The following is a 19373-nucleotide window of genomic DNA, read 5'->3' as shown; positions in this document are numbered from 1 at the left end:
ATAAACTAAGGTATTGGGTATTGCAAGTACAGTCGAGGGAGCAACCACACGAGTATACTTAGTTTTTTACATAGACCAGCAGTGCTGTCCTTGTAAAGCTAGCGTGGTGATACATAGAATAGACGAAGGATCCCTGCACTTAGCAGAGCAAGTGTTGGAAGCTCTTACATGAATGAGAGCATAATGTTGATATTGCTTTATCTTGCAAGTGTTGATACTGTGTAGATAACTGATAAACCTTGTGTGTGAATTTAAAGTCATTAGTGTAGATGGTTCTGTGACTCCTCTGCTGTCTGTTATCTCTGCATTTTCTAGTAGGTTTATTTAAACAATGTGCCAAAGTGAACACGTGCTTGGGGATATCTGTGGGATACCCAGAGAATGGGTGCTGCAAATTGAGAACATAGGTCAAATCAACAATAATATATTGGGGAAAAAACATGCAATAGGTAAAATGAAGAGGCAAACTGACAGATGTCTGATGTGCGTTTGCTATAATGCATAGGTTTTAACCCTGTGCTGCTCGCTAACTTGCATAACAAGGTGAGCTCTGAGCAGATAGCTAACTTAAATTGGAATTAAATGGCAAGTTTTCCATTATAATACCTGCTCTGCAGAAGTATTTGGTGTTGCTGTGTTAATTGTCTCTCAGTAATGAGTTTAGGAAGACACGAAAGTGGTCAACGTAGTCATGGTATGAAGTTACACTTTTTGATTGTGACCTCTTGCTCACATTAAGTATTATCAATGAGGAGGTTTGTAGAAATACTTTAATAGAGCTATTCTAGGACCTGGTGGTCAAAACTGCAGTCTTGAAAAGCCTCAGTCTCTTGCCATCAAGCTCTGAAAGTGCCTAAGCACTGTATGTAGTATACCTAACAGCTTTAAAGTTCTTAGGTTATCTACTTTTTTTTCTACCTGTACAAGAGATGATTTGACTGATGCCTGGCTCATGTTTGCTTTCTGGATGTTGTTATTTTGACATAGTCTCCCAAGGAGTTCAATCAGGTGCGAATTCTCCCATCACGACCAAAATGTGCTGCAGAGTCATAAAGTACAGTGACAGCTTTAGAAGACAGTTGGAAGAGGAGGTGCTGATGTTTCTTAACAACTATTAGCTAAAGCATTTGCTCAGAATGTGATAGACCCTGCTTCAAATTGTTGTGGGTTTTTTTTGCCTGGAGGGATCAACCTACATCTTCCACTTTCTGCCAAGCTGTATGTTGCCTTCAGTTCTCCTGGCTGAAGCTGTGTTACTATCCAGAAGAAGAATGTATGATTCACTGAGCCAGAAAGAGGATGTTTAAGAAGATGTTGTCCTCCACAACTGGAAACATGGAGGCTCTGATCCTTGATTTTTCCCCAAGTGCTTGTTCATTAAACTTCAGAGCCATGCTCCTTCATGTTTGTGTGTCTGTTCTTTTAAAATCTAGAGCCTTTTCTTAAACCAGCTTCAAATAGGAAAGATGAACGGACAGTCTGGAAGAGAAGACTGACTTGCAGTGTGTGTATTTTCCTGCAAGATGGGAGATAACGTTTACAAATTCCCCCATTAGTGCAGGAGCTAAACTGTGTTTTCCTTTCTGAGCTACCATCCTACCCACCACAAAAAGTACTGTGTCAGTAGCTGTATTATTAAACCACCGAACGCGAAGTAGCACCACTGCGAAGTAAAGCGGGTGTAGACTCACCCACTGTGAAGGGTTGTGTGGTCATAATGACATCTCAGAATGAAAAGAACTTTTTTGTGTGTCTCTGTTGAGCATTCTGTAAGTAGAATTGAGGCCCTTCTTATTGACTGGGCTTTCCTAATTGCTAAATGTTAATGACTCCATGTGGAATGCATTGACTTTAGATTACACCTTACTTAGCGTGCTACCTATTTATTCAGCCATCTCATGCTGAAATATCCAGCCTCCTTCTGTACCTAGTAAGGAGTTCAGGCACTTGGATTAAAATTTTAAAATTACAGCTTTGAGAGCTGAGTACATGGAAGTGAGGGAGCTGCTGTGTCCAACATCTGGGTTTCATCTTCCAGATGTGGCCCCAGTGCTTCTAAATGCTGGTTTGTCCTAGTTGGTTAGGTAGACAAGTGATGACTGGAATGATGAGGGTTAATGGGAGGAGTGTTTATATTGTTGCTGTATTAAACAGCTGCTGTGTTGGATAATAGGTTGGACGTGATGATCTGGAAGGTCTCTTCCAACCTGGTTCTACTCTACTCTACTCTACTCTACTCTACTCTACTCTACTCTACTCTATCTGTATGCTCCTACAGTTAGTTTTATGTTGTGTGCTTTCATGCATGTGCTGGTTTAGCCTGGAATAGTGACATTCTCATCCAGGTAACATACAGATTTCAAGAATTTCTAGAGGTGACTTATGGGAGAACAGACTGAAATACCCTTTTTGGTTATTTTATGTTTGGTAATTAACCATTTAAATAGAAGTGTCAAAGAACTTCAAATCTCCCAGACTTTTAAACTCGCATGAGGAGATTTAAGCATGAGAAAAAAACAATTATCCGCAAAATCTTTATAACCTTCTCATAAACCTTTGTGTTTGTTAAGATTCAGTTTAGAGCTGTTTGATACCAGAGATAATAGAAGTTGTGGAGACTCCAAACCTGGAAGTGCTCAAAACCAGGTTGGGTGCCCCTGCCCATGGCAGGGGTTTGGAACTACATGATCTTTAAGGTCCCTTGAAACCATTCTATGATACTCGTAGGTTGAAACCTCTGCTGGGGAGCAATATGTTTTTGTTTTCCCTTACTTGTGTATGTGCCAGTGCATATTTATAACATAGATGTGCTACACTGATACATAAGAGAACAGTTGTCCAAAGATATTTTCCTTGATGAAATCAGCAAACATATCTGCATGTTTGTAGTTAGTCTTGTGCTGATGTAGTTAGGACATTACCTAGGGCGACCAGGAGGCCACTGAAAGGCACATTTGCTGTCTCTGGTCGTGAAGGCCCCTCTGCATTGGAGAATTTCAGAAGGTCACTTGTGACATCATGTAAGGTTCTTCTCAGATGGAGTGGCTACAGGATTGGGAACTTAAACTACATGCAGCGATTGCTAAATCGTTACTTTGTCGCCTGCTGATGATTTAAAAAGTGGTGTTTGATGTGTGCATGAGATTTTCTTGGGGGACAGCAACAGCAGAAGAAACCTGATGGTTTGTAAGGTTCATTTTGAGAGGAAGTTTTTAAACTTACGCTAAAAGGTTTCCACAGTATCATACTGAGTAATAGAAACCAGGTAATGTTTCATAAACCAGAAGCAGGGAAATAATCATTAAGAAAATCCTTGTAAATACCCATAGGGACCACACAAGTATTTATTTGTATATGTCCCTCTGCTTGTTTTCATTTAGTAGTAGCTACACTCAATGGGTTTGAAGAAATGTTTAATATGTATGTAAGGATTTGTTTTAAAAAAATAGGCTAGTAGTTAACACCAGAGGTTTTGTCTCTGTCCTAGCAGGGTTACCAAAATGTTGTGATGCTTGACTTTCTGCTGTTACTGTAAACAAAAATATATCCCAGTTGGGAAGAACTTTTAGAACTGAGGTGCTGTCAGTTTTCTCTTATTTTGGCTAGCAGCACTGTCAGTGTTGTAACAAATTGTAGACGATGATTGCTGTAACATTTTATTAATATTTTGGGGTTTATCTTTCAAAGTGTTGTCATGACAGCCTTGGAGTCTGTGAAGTACTGAAGAAAAACAATATTGGTGAGCAGTATCTTTAGAGAAGAAAGGAGATTAAGTAATTGACTGTGTTAGCTGGGACACTGCAAATTAGTTTTGGTTGCTGGCAGCACATCACTTCCTCCGAGTTATTTATTCCTTCAGTCAGTAATTAGAACCGGTTCTTGCTCCTCTGCCATGGAGGAACTGAGCTGCTGCTGATTCTAAGGACTGTGAGAGGACAGAGTTCAAAATGTCTTTCGTGTGCCTAAAGCAGTTTGAGCAGAGCTGTTTCAGATGGGTGTAGACGCAGGCTAGCATCGCGTAACAAATCTGTAACGCAGTGGGGTGGCTCAGTGGACATGGGGCACACAGTAGATGTTCTTTATCCTGACTTTAGCAAGGCCCTCAGCATGGTCTCCCATGTGATCCCTGTAGTCTATTTGATGAAATACGGACTTGTCAGGTGGACTGTAAAGTGGTTGGAAAATTAGTGGGACCATTTGCCTCAAAGGGTTGTGCTCAGAGGTACCAAGTTCCAGTGGCAGCTGATTCGTCTTAGAGCGTCTCAGGGGTTGATATTGGGGCTGACACTGTTACATGTCTTCATAAGTGTGTAATGAAGGAATGGTGTTCATCCTCAACAGATTCCCAAATGGAAACAAAACTGGGGAAACATCAGCCACATTATGCACTGAAGGGAGGGATGCCATTGAGGGATCTGGACAGAAATGGGTTGCCAGGAATCTCATTAAGTTTGATAAAGGCAAATGCTAAGTCCTTCATCTGAGACAAAACAACCCCACCTACATGGTGGAAGGCAAGTTGAACCTGAGTCAGCAGCATGCCCTTGAGGTGAAGAAAGCCAACTACATACTGGACGGTATTAGTAAGAATGCTGGAAGGATGTTGAGGGAGATGATTTCCCTACCCTGTTCAGCATTCCCTGACATCTTTTGAATGAGTTTACTCAAGGAACACCAAAGTGTTTAGACACCTAAGGCAGCTGGCTGCTTAGGAAGAGAAATGCCTAATGAGAACATGGAGAAGATAGAGCAAGGCTCTTCTAGGAGGGTTCATAGGAATAGAAAAAGAGACAATGGACTCGCAACAAAAGTGGAAATTACACTTTCATATTAGGAAAAATCTTTTAACTATGAGCATAGCCAACATGTTGGAAGAACTGCCCAGAAAGAGGTGTTCAAGAGGGGACTGGACGTGGCACCTGGTGCCATGGTTTAGTCATGAGGTCTGTGGTGACAGGTTAAAATTTTCTGCTGTTGAATAGCAAAACCTGTTCTTTTGTGGTGTTTTTCTATTTTTAGTGTTTTAGATAGTCTATCCAGCACATAGTGTGTAGCTATTGTACATCTACAGTGTGTTGAATAGTAGTGATACAACATGAAAGAAGGAAGAGGAGATATTCCTCGGTATGCGTTTCTTGGTTTGTGCTACGAAGACTTGCAATGAAGACTTGTCTGTGCTTTCTCTCCTATGTAGTGTAAGTTCAGCTGGCTGAATGACAGACCTCAGGGGATTGTGATCTAGTGGTGCAGCGTCTAGTCAGAGGCCTATAGCTAGCAGTGTTCCCTGGGGGTCACTAATGGGTTTAGCCTTGTTTAATATATTGAACAATGACCTGGATGAAGCAACAGAGGTGACCCTCAGCAAGTTTGTTGATGGTACAAAACATGAGGAATACTTGACACTTCATCAGGCTGTGTTGCCATTCAGGGAGACCTTGACAGGCTGGAGAGTTGGGTGGAGTGGAATGTAATGGAAGTTCAATAAAGGCAAGTGTAGAGTTCTGGCCCTGAGGAGGAATACCTCCCTGCACCAGTATGGGTTAGTGGTTGACATACTGGAAACAAGTTCTGTGTAGAAGGACCTGGGAGTCCTGGTGGATAACAAGTTGGCCATGAGCCAGCAATGTGCACTTGTGGCCAAGAAGGTAAAGGGTGTTCTGGGGTGCATGAAGATGAGTGTGACTAGCAGGTCAAGGGAGGTTCTCCCCCTGCTCTCTACTCAGCCGTAGTGAAGGCGTGTCTGGAGTATTGTGTCTGCTTCTGGGCTCCTCAGTTCAAGAAAGTCAGGGAACTTTTGGAGAGAGTCCAGTGGAGAGTTAGAAAGATTATGAGGGAACTACATCACCTCTCTTAAGAGGCAAGGCTGAGAAACCTGTGACTGTTTATCCTGGAGAAGACAGAGGGGATCTTGTCAATGCCTATCAATATATAGAGGATGGGGTCAAAAGGATGGGGTCAGACTCTTTTCAGTAGTGCCCAGTGACAGGGCAAGTGGCAACATACAAAAATTATAACTCAGGAGGTTCTATCTGAACTGGAAAAAAATTCTTCCTTGTGAGGGAGCTGGAGCCCTGGAGCAGGCTGTCCAGAGAGGTTGTGAAGTCTCTTCTGGAGAGATTCAAAACTCACGTGGACATGATTCTGGACAGACTGCTCTGGGTGACCTGCTTTAGCTGGGAGTCTTGGACCAGATTATTTCAAGAGGTCCTTTCCAGCCACCCCTATTCAGTGATTCTGTGAGCATTCTGTGATAGGCCTCAATATTTTTCTAATTAAGGATTCTAACCATTAGGTAAAAACTTTTACTTATTAGGGTATTAAATTACTTCCTTTTCAGTTTCATGAGCAATGCCCTAATTTTGGACATACTTCTTATTTTTCCATGTACAGGTCTCTTGTGCTGGGTGTCTTTCTTGCCACTACACTCCGTGGTGGTTTTTGTTTTTTAATTTATAATGCTGCTTAAAAGTCTTTACTTGCTGTGTCCTAACATCTAAACCCTGCAGGTTTCATCTGCCTCTTAAAACTGTCTAACTGAAGGTACAATTTAAATGCACCTTTTAAGAGAAGCAGATGAGCCACTTGAAGGTGGTGTTATTCACAGCTATTTGTCAGCACCTTTGGTGGGAGATACCCCTAATCTTGTTGGTGGAATGGACCTTTTAAGTGCTCCCTGAACCTCTTTAAAACTGTGAAGGCAAGTACAAACCAGCTTGTTTTGACTTTGCCTGAAGCATAAGTAGTTTTGCAACTTGCTGATACAGTATTTGTCATTGTGGTGGACAAAATTACAGACTTAAAAGATCTTCTTTTAACGAAGAGAAGCAAATATGATGTTTTTTGTTTTATTGCAGACTTTACTAGTACATTCTCCTTTATTTGACAATGTTAGATTTTTTTTTTCTTCCCCTTGTTTAGGATGTGGGGCAGCACTAAGGCTTTCATATTAGAGCAGTAGTGTTAATATTTCCGACGGGGGAGTTTCCTTTGAGTTACTATAACTCCTAATTACATGTTGTGTTTAATTATTGCCTTTGTGTGTATTTTGGCTTGGTTGTGACCACCATGTTTTTTAATGTAAGCATTAGCTCATCTCTACATTCACCTTTGTTGGGAGAAAATGTATATGCTAGCACATAGACATCAACATCTATCAAAGTCCTACAGCTAGAGTTTTAGCACATTGGCGTGGCAAATACCTGTGCCACTAGAACTTTATCCTTGCTGAGGCTGGCTATTATTGTCTCCGTAGCTCTGCTCTTGGAAGGAGCTCTGTCAGAGTTTACTGGATTGCTGCTGAATTTGCTTTTAGTTTTGATTGTATTTTGAATCAAATTACTTTTTGAAGCAGTTGAATTTCACAACTCCTTCCTCTATTAGAGCTTAAGGTCTGGTGACCTCCAGGGTTGAAGTAAGCCAAGTAAAGACTTACTGTGCATCTGATGTGACTTTGAGACTGGATTACAGGTCTAGTGAGGCCCTGAAATATTTGCTTTAGCAAAACAGTAAATTGCCAAGGAAAAACCATACCTGTGTGTGCAAGCTTGTAATACAGGTGCATTTGTAGTTTGTCATTTGAGCTAAGCAGCTATAAACAAGGCTTGAACTTGTTTAAATGTAGCTGAATTAGGGAATTACTCTGGTGCAACTAGATATATGTTAAATTTAGCTATAACTTCACCTGTTATAATGTCAGCCCTTAGTATTCATTATTAGATATATACACTTTTATACATGCTGTTAGAATAGAATAGAATTAATCAAGTTGGAAGAGACCTTCGAGATCATCGTGTCCAACCTATCATCCAACACTACCCAATCAACTAAACCATGCAACCAAGCATCCTGTCAAGCCTCGCCCTGAACACCCCCAGCGACGGCGACCCCACCACCTCCTCAGGCAGCCCATTCCAGTGGGCAATCTCTCTCTCTGTGTAAAACTTCCTCCTAACCTCCAGCCTAAACCTCCCCTGACGCAGCCTGAGACTGTGTCCTCTTGTTACCTTCAATTGCTAAAAAATAATGTGCAATGGCAATTTTTTGGTAAGAGAGCAGTGTTGGGAGATACTGGTTATATGCTTGTGAAATGATCTTGGTTCTGTCAGTTGAGTTGAGATGAAAAAGTACAGCCAGAAATATGTTGTAGCCTTTAACGCTTGAAGATTACAGCCCTGCAGCAGAGGTGAGCATGCCATGGCTTTACAGTTTGAGAATATTTCCTTAAAATGTCAAAAATATAAGAGTAGCCACCACTGGTGCAGCTAAAGTAGCTGTGCCTAAGGGTCATTGTTTTAATTTCTCCTTGGCACCAATTCTTTTATTATTAAATCTGTCAGGGAGTGCATGCAGCAGGCTTAAATGTGTTCTGTTTAAAGTAATTGTGGGGTCTGCCGGCTTGGATGAATCGATCAGTTTAATATTTATATGCTAGACAATGTCTGTGTGTGATACTGAAAAAGTAGGAAGGCTCTGAATTTTGCTTAAAATATCAGATTATCACAGGTGGTAGCTAAAGCTGATTGTTTGCTTCATTTGAGCATAGGTGTGCAAGATTGTGAGTACGATGACGTTCTGAATGTGCAACAGATTGACATACTACGTTTTGCAAACCCACTAGCATGTTGCATGGTCAGCTCAGTTTGTAGACTAGCATGGGTAGAAAAAATACTTCAGCAGGAGAGTGAAAGTGCTTTGCTATCACTGCATGTAGTTAAAAAAATGTAATTCCAGTCTTTTTGTTTGAAGATTGTGATTTACTTTGGAGTGCCACTTCAGAGTGTTGTAGAAATGAACTTCTGGAGCAGTTAGTACTTAATTCTGTGAAATATCCTTCAAGTTGCCATAAAACCTTGTTTGCACTAGAACATGCTGGACAATGGGGTGAACATCAGCAAGCTGTGGGACACTCTTGAATGGCATTTACCTATTGTTTCAGGAGCTGCTGCAGAGTTTGGCCTGCCCTTGCATGTGCTTTGCATACATAATGTGTCCTCACTACTGTGTGCCATAGATTGGCCTGTGGTACTGTCTCTGTGAGTGCTGTTGGGTAAAATGGCCCTGAAAATGTTTAATTCTTTGCTGGGAGTCTAGTATATTAGAAGAGGTAGCCCATTTATAGCAGGGGGAAGTGGTCAAATCAGTGCTGTGGGAGGTATTTGAAAGACATGCAGATACGGTGCTAAGGGACTTGTTTTACCATTGGCCTTGGTAGTGTTAGGTTAATGGTTGGACTCAATGACCTTAAAGGTCTTTTCCAGCCTAAATGATTCTATGATACATTAAAAGCCTTTATATGCATAAGTTTATTTGCTGTAAATGCAGAAAAGGGGAAGAGTTTTCATTTCTGTGATCAGTTACATTTGGTGATGTCAAAACATTGTAATGAAATTAATTTTACTGTACAGAGAATAGCTATAAAAAGGAGACAATTTTATGCCTGAAAGTGTGTCTTTAGATCTTAAATATGAAATGTTTGTCATCATACTTTCATCATACTTGGCAAAATCTGGTAACTTGTCCTAATGGCTTTGTAAAGACTGTCTGGTATTATGGAAAGTATTTCTTGATCATTCTAATTTTGAAAACTTTAAACCTACTGTCCGTACAGGTTTGTCAATTTGTTATCCTGATGCCATGCGGTTTAACTACAGTTGTACTTTTTAAGTAAAAATAATCAGATTAGACTATGTGATTCCCTAATAGGCAAGAAAAATAGTCTGAGCAGTGTTTCAGGTAATGCAATTCTCCATACTGGGTATGAAATTTAGCTGCAGGCACACTGCATAAATGCATCAGTCTCTCACTAAAAAATGTTAAGTGTACGTAGAGTAGCCCATTCTTAGATTAAGGAAGAACTCCTTTCAAACTGCTTGTAAAGGTGTAAGTAGAAGTAGTCTCCTCAAGCTTTCATTCTTTGGTTTTGATGCTGATAGATTTCTGTCTTAAAATGTAACACTGGGTGTATGCTTAGTAATTTATAGCACCCATCAAGCATAATGCAGTGCTTCCTGCAAGGAAGGAAGAGAAGGTGCCTTGCACTTCCTGCTCTCTTTTGTAATATTGTCACTGTGTCAACTAAAGGCATGGACAAAACATGGAGTAAAACCATTCAGCCTCACAAGAATTTAACTTAGTGGGTTAGACACTGATTTATCTTCCAGAGCATATGCAGGCGTTTTGCACTTCTGTGGAAGTGATAGTGATGGATACAGATGTGCAGGCAGTGCCAAAGTGAAAAACGGCGCCTGAATTTCTTTGGGATGTGTCTTCCAAAGCTAACTAGACTAAGGAAAATAAGTCTCACTTCAAGTAGTAAGAAGGAAATAGACTGGCATCTGGTATAATAATCCCTTCTTGATGATTTTTAGAAATAAGTCTGGAGTAGTCCACACGCCTTAACCAGAACTTGTTTTTCAAATGTTACATAGTCAGTGCCATTCCTGTAACATATTGTTTGTATTAAGTCATAAGTTTTATTGTCCTTTTTTCCTACATGAAATATCAAACTGCCTGTCCTACATCCAGATTGAAACCACTCCCTAAATAGCAAAAGCAGAGTTAGTCTAAGCCAGTGTAAGTCTGCTGCTGCAAGAGACAATCGTATCCTATTTCCATTTCTATTCCTCCTTTTTCATCAGCACTGTGCAGGCATGCAGTGAGCAGGACCAGTGACCTGATGCCCCTGAGGGGTAGTCCTCACTGTCACAGTCTGTAGATGAATTTTTGGCTGGGTCTAGTTGATAGAGCCCTGATGTAGTTTGTCACGTGGCTGGACTGTAAGTTGGAGAAAGGGACAGTTCTCTAATGGCAGTACGGACACAGGATGGTTAGAAGAAGGGAGAAATTTTGTTTCTTCTTCCACTTGTCCTGGCTGCATGATCTTGCTCTCTCTCCTGGTGCACTGAGCCAGTTGAACTCATTAGTCCAGCAGAGAAATGTGCTTTTTGCCAGATACTGAATTCAGCTAGTAAGGAGCATAGCCTGCTATGAGCCAGAATTGGCATGAGGTAACCATGGGGGATGGAGAGAGCATGAAAATTCATTTTTGTTGGAAGTGGTTAGATTGACCTGCTCTGTCTCAGTGAACTTCCTCATTATGTGCAGGCTTTCTTTTTGAGGACTTATTAATTCATGTGGTTTAATAACTTGAACTTTGAAATGGGAAGCAAAGAAATCTCTCAGAGGCCTGGAGGTAAAAAGCTTGATGCTTTTCAGAGGGAAGCAGAAACTGGCTCTGGTTGTGTATTTTGCATATTATCTGACAAATTTGTGTTAGAGTATGACCTTTATATAATCTATATATGATTTTTTAAAAGTATGTCCTGTGTTCTGTAGTAAAATTTACTTAGACTTCTCAGACTGAAATAAACTTAATTACAAAAATGGATGTTTTCCAGTAACGTATCATTGCTCAGTACTTCTGCTAGCACTTCTACCTCCTATGCTATGTGAAAGACCCTTACAAGCTGGGATAACTGTCCTATTCCATACAGATTTTTGGCCATGAAATATCCAGCTTTTAGGTTTGGAAATCGAACTGTGCACCATAGCCTTTTGCTTATGAGTTGCATCTCACAGCACTATGCCTCGAGTAACTGCAACTGTAGTTACTGTTGCTGTGGTGTTTGTAAAGGGCTGCAGATACTTAGGATAATACAGAGAATTTGAATAACTGAGGTAAATGTCTATTCTGAAGATAACAGGATCTTTTCAGTGAATGTTTTGTTGATTGTTTTTTTTCCTGCTTTCCTGCTGATGTTTTAGGATGAGACTAGAGTAGGAGTGCATTTAAGATGTGCAGATCACTGTTGATACTGACAGCAGCTCTCAAACTGCTGAAATCAGTCAATTAAGGACTAAAACACCTTCACTTACTATAGCTGCTATCCATAGTTGAGACTGCTCTATGGCATATTCTGCCCTTTCATGATATTAAGTTTGATTCCTCTGTGGCCTGTAGAAAGGAGGAGCTGCAAATATCAATGCTTCATGCCAGCACCCCTCCCTCCAGTCCCAGACTGGCATTGGGAAGCAGAAAACTTGTGCAGTAGCATGTTTGGTGTAGCTGTAGTAAATGAAGGTGTTCAGGAAGGGACTGGTACATAATTGCGGCACAGGGAGAATGGGAGCTGAGCAGTCCACTCAGATTTTGCTGAAGGAATAAGTGTGTTAGAGTTGTCTTTTGCTCTTTTGTATTTCACCTCTGAAGATCTGTTTGCATCAGTGAGATGTGTCCAGTTCTGGGCCCCTCAGTTAAAGAAGGACATTGAGACATTTGAATATGTCCAGAGAAGGGCACCAAGGCTGGGGAGAGGCCTTGAGCACAAGCCCTACGAGGAGAGGCTGAGGGAGCTGGGATTGTTTAGCCTGGAGAAGAGGAGGCTCAGGGGAGACCTCATTGCTGTCTACAACTACCTGAAAGGTGGTTGTAGCCAGGAGGGGGTTGGTCTCTTCTCCCAGGCAACCAGCACCAGCACAAGAGGACACAGTCTCAAGCTGCGCAGGGGGAACTTTAGGCTCAAGGTGAGGAGAAAGTTCTTCACAGGGAGAGTCATTCGCCATTGGAATGGGCTGCCCAGGGAGGTGGTGGAGTCACCATCCCTGGAGGAGTTCAAGAGGGGATTGGATGTGGCACTTGGTGCCATGGTTTAGCCGTGAGGTCTGTGGTAACAGGTTGGACTTGATGATCTTGGAGGTCTCTTCCAACCTTGGTGATTCTGCGATATGTGTGATATCCTTGTCAGGCTTCTAGACGCATTAATTATGCCTGTGTAGGAAGATGGTGGCACAAGGGAACCTGGGATGGATAAAGTACAGAGCTTGTAGTACAGAAGCGGTAAAATGAGAGTGTTCCCTGCTGACAGTGAGATGGGAAGTGTTCAAACACATGCTGAAGTTGAAGAATAAAAAAACCTAAAAGTTGGGTAGGATTAAAATGCTAGCTTTAAACAACATAAGGTGTGACACCGATGAAATGTCCTGGCAAGAGTACAGGGCATGCATGTTTAAAAGTGTAGTTGGTCAGTGGAGCCTTAACTGCCTGACTTAGACAGGACTTTGGCCATGGTGCTTTATTGTCTTACAGCAGTGATGAGCAGGTAGGAGATGCCATAAAGAAATGTTATTTTTCTTGATTTTTTTATTAAGGATTTGTTCATAATGCCAGTGGCAGTTTAGGCTAAGTGCCTCCTGCTGCTGGCACACAAGATACATCTATGGTGTCCCGAGTGTCCAGCCCAGTGGGTGGACACGGGAAATAGCATATTTCATACCCATAATGTCCTACTCCCTATACATTTATGAGCAAAGTCTCTCACTTCCTCTTTCTTCTCTCCCTACTCCCATGAGAGATGCTTCCCTATCTGGGTAATGGTGAGGGAGTATTTCAAGGCCTTTTAGGCCTGGCTAGGCCTAATGCTGGGATGAGAAAAGGGAGGGGGAGGGGGCAGTCTCAGACCTGGCCAGCCTGAGACTAGTCTTGTGGTGGAGGGAGAGGGGAAAGAAAGAGCCCTGGGGGTTTTGGATGTACCCTCAGGTAGGGAGAAAGGGAAATGCTGGGAGGCTTCTGGGTATGCTGTAAGGGACTCTGTATGATTTGGGTTTGTCACTATGCCTGTAGCTTCTGTAAAACACTTTACTGCTTTTCCATTTAAATTTTCCATCACTTTTGCAATTCATGTGTGTGAGTCTCATTTTTCTGCTCCAGTGGGAGGCAAGAGAGGATCTGCCTGGCCTCAAACTGGGACAGTATTTTTTTCACATGTTTAATCAGTATTTTCATCTCATGGACTGCAAATGGAGATGCGTTTCCCTATATGTTGCTTTTCCTTTCTTTGTCACTAAGCAAGCAGAATTCTGCAACATAAAACTTTGCTTCTTGTCTTCCACTGTGCCTATGCCAGGCAGCACATGCCAGTAGTACTTGCTACAGTACAGCTGTGCTGGGCAAGTTCCAGCTCCTGAATTGGTTTGGGAAGTTACCATATGTTAACCCAGCTTAGTGCTAAAGTGCTGATGATACAGAGAGTGCAGGCAAGGCTGCCATATGCAAGAAAGACTCAAACCAATGTGCTTTTAGATATGGATGGTAAAATGTCACCTTGGTTAATTATTAGTCTAAGCTAGATTCTCCAGTTACTCATTTGGATTACTAATGATTGGGTGTTTACTCTTTTGGATGCCTACAACTTCTTCCGTCTTGAGTCTCAGGTAGCTTTAGGTCCTGGCAGGATTCTTCAGCACAAGAATCATAAAGGCCTTTTTTATGGCAAATAATGTCTTTTCTCTGATGGAGAAACTCTCTAGCAATACTGAATGCAGTAGAGCTTGGCTTTTTGGTAAGAGCATTGATTTGGATACTGTTTGGCCTGATCATCTGCTTGTTTCAGCAAATTTTATGTCCTGTGAGTTCCTGTTACGGTCTTATTCCAAGGTGGCAAAATATTTGCCCCAAAAGAGGAAGATGTTGTGTTGCTGGCAAAGGTAGAAATGAGGGGCTGGTGATAGAGTAGGGACTGCTGGTACCATGTGCTCAACTCTTTGTGAGCTCTGGTATTACACAACGTTAGTTTTTGTTGGAAAGCTGAGGCTTAGTCTTCATGCAGAACAGCAGCAACATCCTGAGTATGGCATACTTGTGTGTTTAAACTGTCCCTGGATAGTTACTCTGTCTATGTGCAAGTACAAGGTTAAATTACAGATAGTTTTGAAAAATACCAAATTGTAAATTAAGAAAAAGCTTTTTGTTTTCTACCTTCCCTTCCTCATCTTTCCCTCCCTTCCCCCCTTGCCCCTTAACTTGAAATTCAAGATTGTCTAAGTTGTTTATAGCTCCTGTACGTTGGTGTTTGCATTATCACATGTGAAAGACCTAAATAGGTGATATGGGCTTCTTTTTTTTGGTGTGATAAACTTCTGAAGAGGTTGAATACAGCAGAGTTCTTGTTTCAGAATTGTTTACTAGACTCCAGCTATTGCATGTTCTAAAAACATTCTCAATTTTCTGCACCTGAATGATAAATTTGACTAGAAAATTGTCTTACCTAAACCTGGAAAAAACCCAGAGTGCCTTACCCCAGAGCCTTTGGTACTTGTATTAGCAACTGACCATGGAGGTCAACAAAATTCTCTTTAACTCTTGCTACTTTTCAGCTTCTCAAGCACTGAAATGGCAGGGTTAGCTTTCACATTTGCTTGCAGAGTTTAGCAGCTGGTTCTGTGGCTGCAGTCGGTGTAAGAGGGAGTGAGCTCCATGCTTCAAACAGAGTTGTGATTTGACAGGAAGGTGTGTTGAAATTTCAAGGGGGTAATGGGGAACAAGTGATTACCCAAATCAAAATGGTAAACAAGCATTTCTTAAACATAGAATGCAAGCATTGCAAGTAATGGGTAAATGTCAAAATGTAAATGGCTTTTATATATTCAGTAATTACAGAATATTGGAGATCCAAAACTTAAACATAGTATGAAATTAAATGTGATCCAAATGGATCTAATTAATAGCTCTGTAGTGGGGCATCATTGATGCAACTATAGATGTTTCTTCCAGGATTTCTTGCAGGATACCCTGACTATTCAGAGCATGACAGTGGGTGGGGTTTTTTGTTACTGCAGTTCATTACTGGAAAAATTAGAGATGTTTACATTCACTGATTTTAACAGCTGTTAGGGTAATTGCTGAGCTTCTGGTTTTGATGGTTTTTTCAAGTGAAGGTGTTAAGAGGAGTCCTCAAGAGAAGTACCTACAACAGTCGTTATTTAGATACAGAACTTCCTGATGGCCTCAGACTTGACAAGCCTCTGGTGAACTTTGTCTGAATTTTCAGAGTTTTGAACATTGTCAAGATCACTGGGAAGTGCAGTAACTGATAGGTTGGTAGTAAATCAATGTTAGGTGAATTTTTGGCATGTGTCCCCCAGAATTAGAGAGATCCTATGTCAAGAATCAACCCCTTCTATCTTATTATTGTCCCGAATATGACCTGTTCTATATCTATCTTCAAGTTTTGTGCAAGGTTGCATCCTAATATATGGTGTTGGCTGTGTTTATGTCATTAACAAGTGGATTCTTTTCTTTCAAGCAGGGAATCATTAGCAGAGTGACAGAATCAGTGAAAAACATTGTACCAGGATGGCTGCAGAAGTATTTCAATAGAAGTGAAGATAAGTGTGTAGATACAAATGAATCTACAAACCAGGAAGAGAATCCAGTAAACTATCACCATGATTATGCAAATGAAGATACCATAGTGATTGATGGGAGAGTCACGCCTGAATCAGCAAGAATTAATTTAGAAGGTATGTGAAAAATCATTTAGTATTCTGGCCATCTGTATTTATTCACAGATTTCTAGTTTTGAATCTAAATTTCTGAGGGAAGCTGGAGGGAGGATTTTGACAGAATTAAAAAAAAGCAACCCACCACACAAACAAAAAACTGCACCCAACCCCCCTCCCCCCCCCCCAAAATAAAATGAAAAGACCCCCAAAAAGCCAAACCATAAAACCCTCAGCAGCTATTAATGAATCTGCCTTAGCTTTAAACTGCCAACATAACAGTGAAACATACTGGAAATTGTCTTGTAGCTCTTGGAGGTCATCAGTTAACTTCAGGTAGTCAGTTAGGCAGGTGTAAAATATTGATAATGTTAATTTGCAAGTGTGCTAGGTTACTCTTGTTTTGTTTTGGTTTGGTTTTGTGTAATGGTCTGGAAGTCAAATCTATTTGCATAAGGTAATAAAAACATTAATTTATTTTGTTGTCCTCTAAACAAAAGACCAGATGCCAGAGGAAAATTCCATCTTGTGTCCCAATTTTTTGTGTTGGTTTTTTTTTTTTTTCCTTTGAGGTTTTTCAGTCAATTTAGTGAAGTTCCTTGTTAGTTAGAGCTGAGGAACTTGGATTATGACATGATTACTTTTGAAATAGTTGGTAATACTAAGGTGTATATGGCTAGCATGGGGTCTTTCAAATCCTATTTGGCCTCTTGGCAAAGAAGTTTGCAACCCCTTTACCATATAAAAGATTAATCTGTGTATTGTATCTCTGCCTCTCACTGTTTCTGTGTTCCTCTGTAAATTTATGTATGCTCTTATTTATTTCTTTTAGCACTTTTGTGTAACTTGATAAGGAGAGAAGTTTTGTCTGAGCACATATACCTAGCCATCTGTGTGGGAAATCAGTTGCTTCTGTTGCTGGCAGAATGAAAAATGAGGAAATACCACCAATGTAATCTGATTGTAAATAAGGAGCTTTATTGCTTTCTGTGTAGCTGTAGCTTGAGAGTAAGTTTGGGTAAAGGAATAGAGAAGGTCTTCATGACTGAGGAACATGTGTTGGCTTTCCTGAAGAATTGTATGAAAGGACCTTTCAGTAAGAACAGCTGCACAGCAAACTTTCTAGCTCCAAGAAATCAGGAGCAGATGGATATCCTAGAACCTTTAGTAGCTTGTATTGCAGGCTGTGGGTATAGTAGACCAATATTTTTTGCTGTAGTTAATTATAAGATTGAAAAAAATTATTACTACTATTATAATTTTAGAAAGCCTGTTTCTTCAGCTCTGAGTTACCAATGTGCAAGAGCTTTTGCTTGGCAGGCTTCAGCCTGGTAACACTTCCTTTATCTCAAACAAGAAAGTCCTAAAAATCTACCAGTACACTGGAGAAATAATTACTAGTACCATGGTGGTTCTGAAGATTGAACTTGCTAGTTTAATCTTCAGTAGAAATATCAAGAGGATAATGACTCAAAATCCTGTTCATACCCAGAACTCCCCAGAGAGACTGTAGATTTACAGGGATATCAAGTAGGGTATCCATTAATAGCTCTTCTATTCATGTGGCAAGTTGGAGCTGTGAGTCCATGTCTCGCAGGACACTTGCAGTGTTTACAGACCCTGTGGCTCATGAGGAAGTAATGCCCATCTTGCAGCTGAGGCTACAGTGCTTACTTGTCCTTTCTACCAAAATTTCAACAGGATAGTAGATAATGTTTTGCCTGTAGCATGAGCTGCTCTGGTAGAATTTGTGAAGGGAGATGACGACACTTAAATACATCCCCCCACCCCCCCAAAAGATCTGCCAGGGCACATGGTCATTTTCCATGTTCCGATGAACGTCCTCTTGGTTACGTGGTTGTGCGAACTGCAGAGTTGTCTGTCCCTTGCCGTGTAATCTCAAATTCTGGAAAGCTTATTACAAGCTTGCTCTGCAGAAGGAGGAGTTTGATGTAGGGGAAGACCCAGCTTCGGAGCACTTGAGCACAGAGTCAGAATTAGGTGTTGTAAAAGCTCATCAGCGCAACGTTAATACTTGGTGTAGCAAGCAGCATTGCTGTTGTAATGAGATGAAACCTTATCTGGGTGAGGAAGAAGTTAAATTCGGCTTCTCTATTTTTGTGCTTAGAACTTGGCAATAGCATGACTGCTGATAGAAAACAGGTTTTGGATTCTATGAGCTTGTCTATGGGAAAGCTAATTGTGTCTCTCTTCTTGTTTAGAACCATCCACAAGTAGATCTGCACTGAACTACTCAGATGTGTTAACAAGGCCCTCTCTTCATCGGAGCCATTTGAACTGTACCATGTTGGATTCCACAGTACCACATTGTCAGCCCTCTACGTCATCTTCACTTGGTATTGGCAGTCCTGGACTGTCTCTGGTAAAAGAAATAAAAGATTCTACCTCTCAACACGATGATGATAACATCTCAACAACCAGTGGCTTCTCCTCTAGAGCATCTGATAAAGGTAACTTCCAGGTTCTCCAATAGATATTTAGGTAGCTTGAAGTACTTTGCATTCTTTAATATTCCACATCACCTTTAGTAAATATAAAGTAGGTGAATGTCAGCTTTGGATGTTAGAATTCAATTTGATTTTAGAAGTATATAATCTTGTCACCTTGCTAATATAACCTTGATTTGGAATACGTTTATGAGACCCTGCTGCTACAAAGAGTGGATGCTGATATATACACTTTTAGCTAGGTTAGCTGTAAATCTTGAGCTGGGATAGTAGGAACTGAAGATGACTCGCTATATCCTGACAGCTAGGTTGATTGCCTAGAAGGAAGTGTCAGAATATCTGACAGATGGTTAAATGTGAATAAATACAGGAGGCAAATAGATACACAAGATGTTTTCCAGTGTTTTCACCAGGAGTCAATAAAGGAGCTCTTCTGTCTGTGCAAATTTTTGGGGTGCTTTATTGACCTTTATGAGTAGAAGGCATCTGTTGTCAATACTGCCATGTATTTTGCTGAATTCATTAAGGAATGTGTACCATGTTAAAAAAAGCCAACAAACTATGTATTGATATAGATGGAAGCGATCTCACTGAGCAAAGGCAAGCCATCTCTTTTTCTAGGGGATTGAG

The 19373-nt window shown here is 40.9% G+C and overlaps 2 protein-coding genes across 2 annotated transcripts in view; one reads left to right on the top strand and one right to left on the bottom strand.

Moving 5' to 3' along the window:
• The window catches only part of CAP2 (cyclase associated actin cytoskeleton regulatory protein 2), a 307559-nt gene that overhangs the window by 163058 nt on the left and 125128 nt on the right, over positions 1-19373 (bottom strand). The window lies entirely within an intron of this gene.
• The window catches only part of NUP153 (nucleoporin 153), a 48155-nt gene that overhangs the window by 1666 nt on the left and 27116 nt on the right, over positions 1-19373 (top strand). The window contains exons 2-3 of the mRNA XM_054164371.1: positions 16083-16296; positions 18498-18746. Of these exons, the coding sequence (XP_054020346.1) occupies positions 16083-16296; positions 18498-18746 (463 nt within the window). The remainder of the gene's footprint in view (positions 1-16082; positions 16297-18497; positions 18747-19373) is intronic.

Source organism: Dryobates pubescens, chromosome 9 (genome assembly GCF_014839835.1).
Source record: "Dryobates pubescens isolate bDryPub1 chromosome 9, bDryPub1.pri, whole genome shotgun sequence".
Lineage (NCBI taxonomy): Eukaryota > Metazoa > Chordata > Aves > Piciformes > Picidae > Dryobates > Dryobates pubescens.
This window is presented reverse-complemented; position numbering and strand designations above follow the sequence as displayed.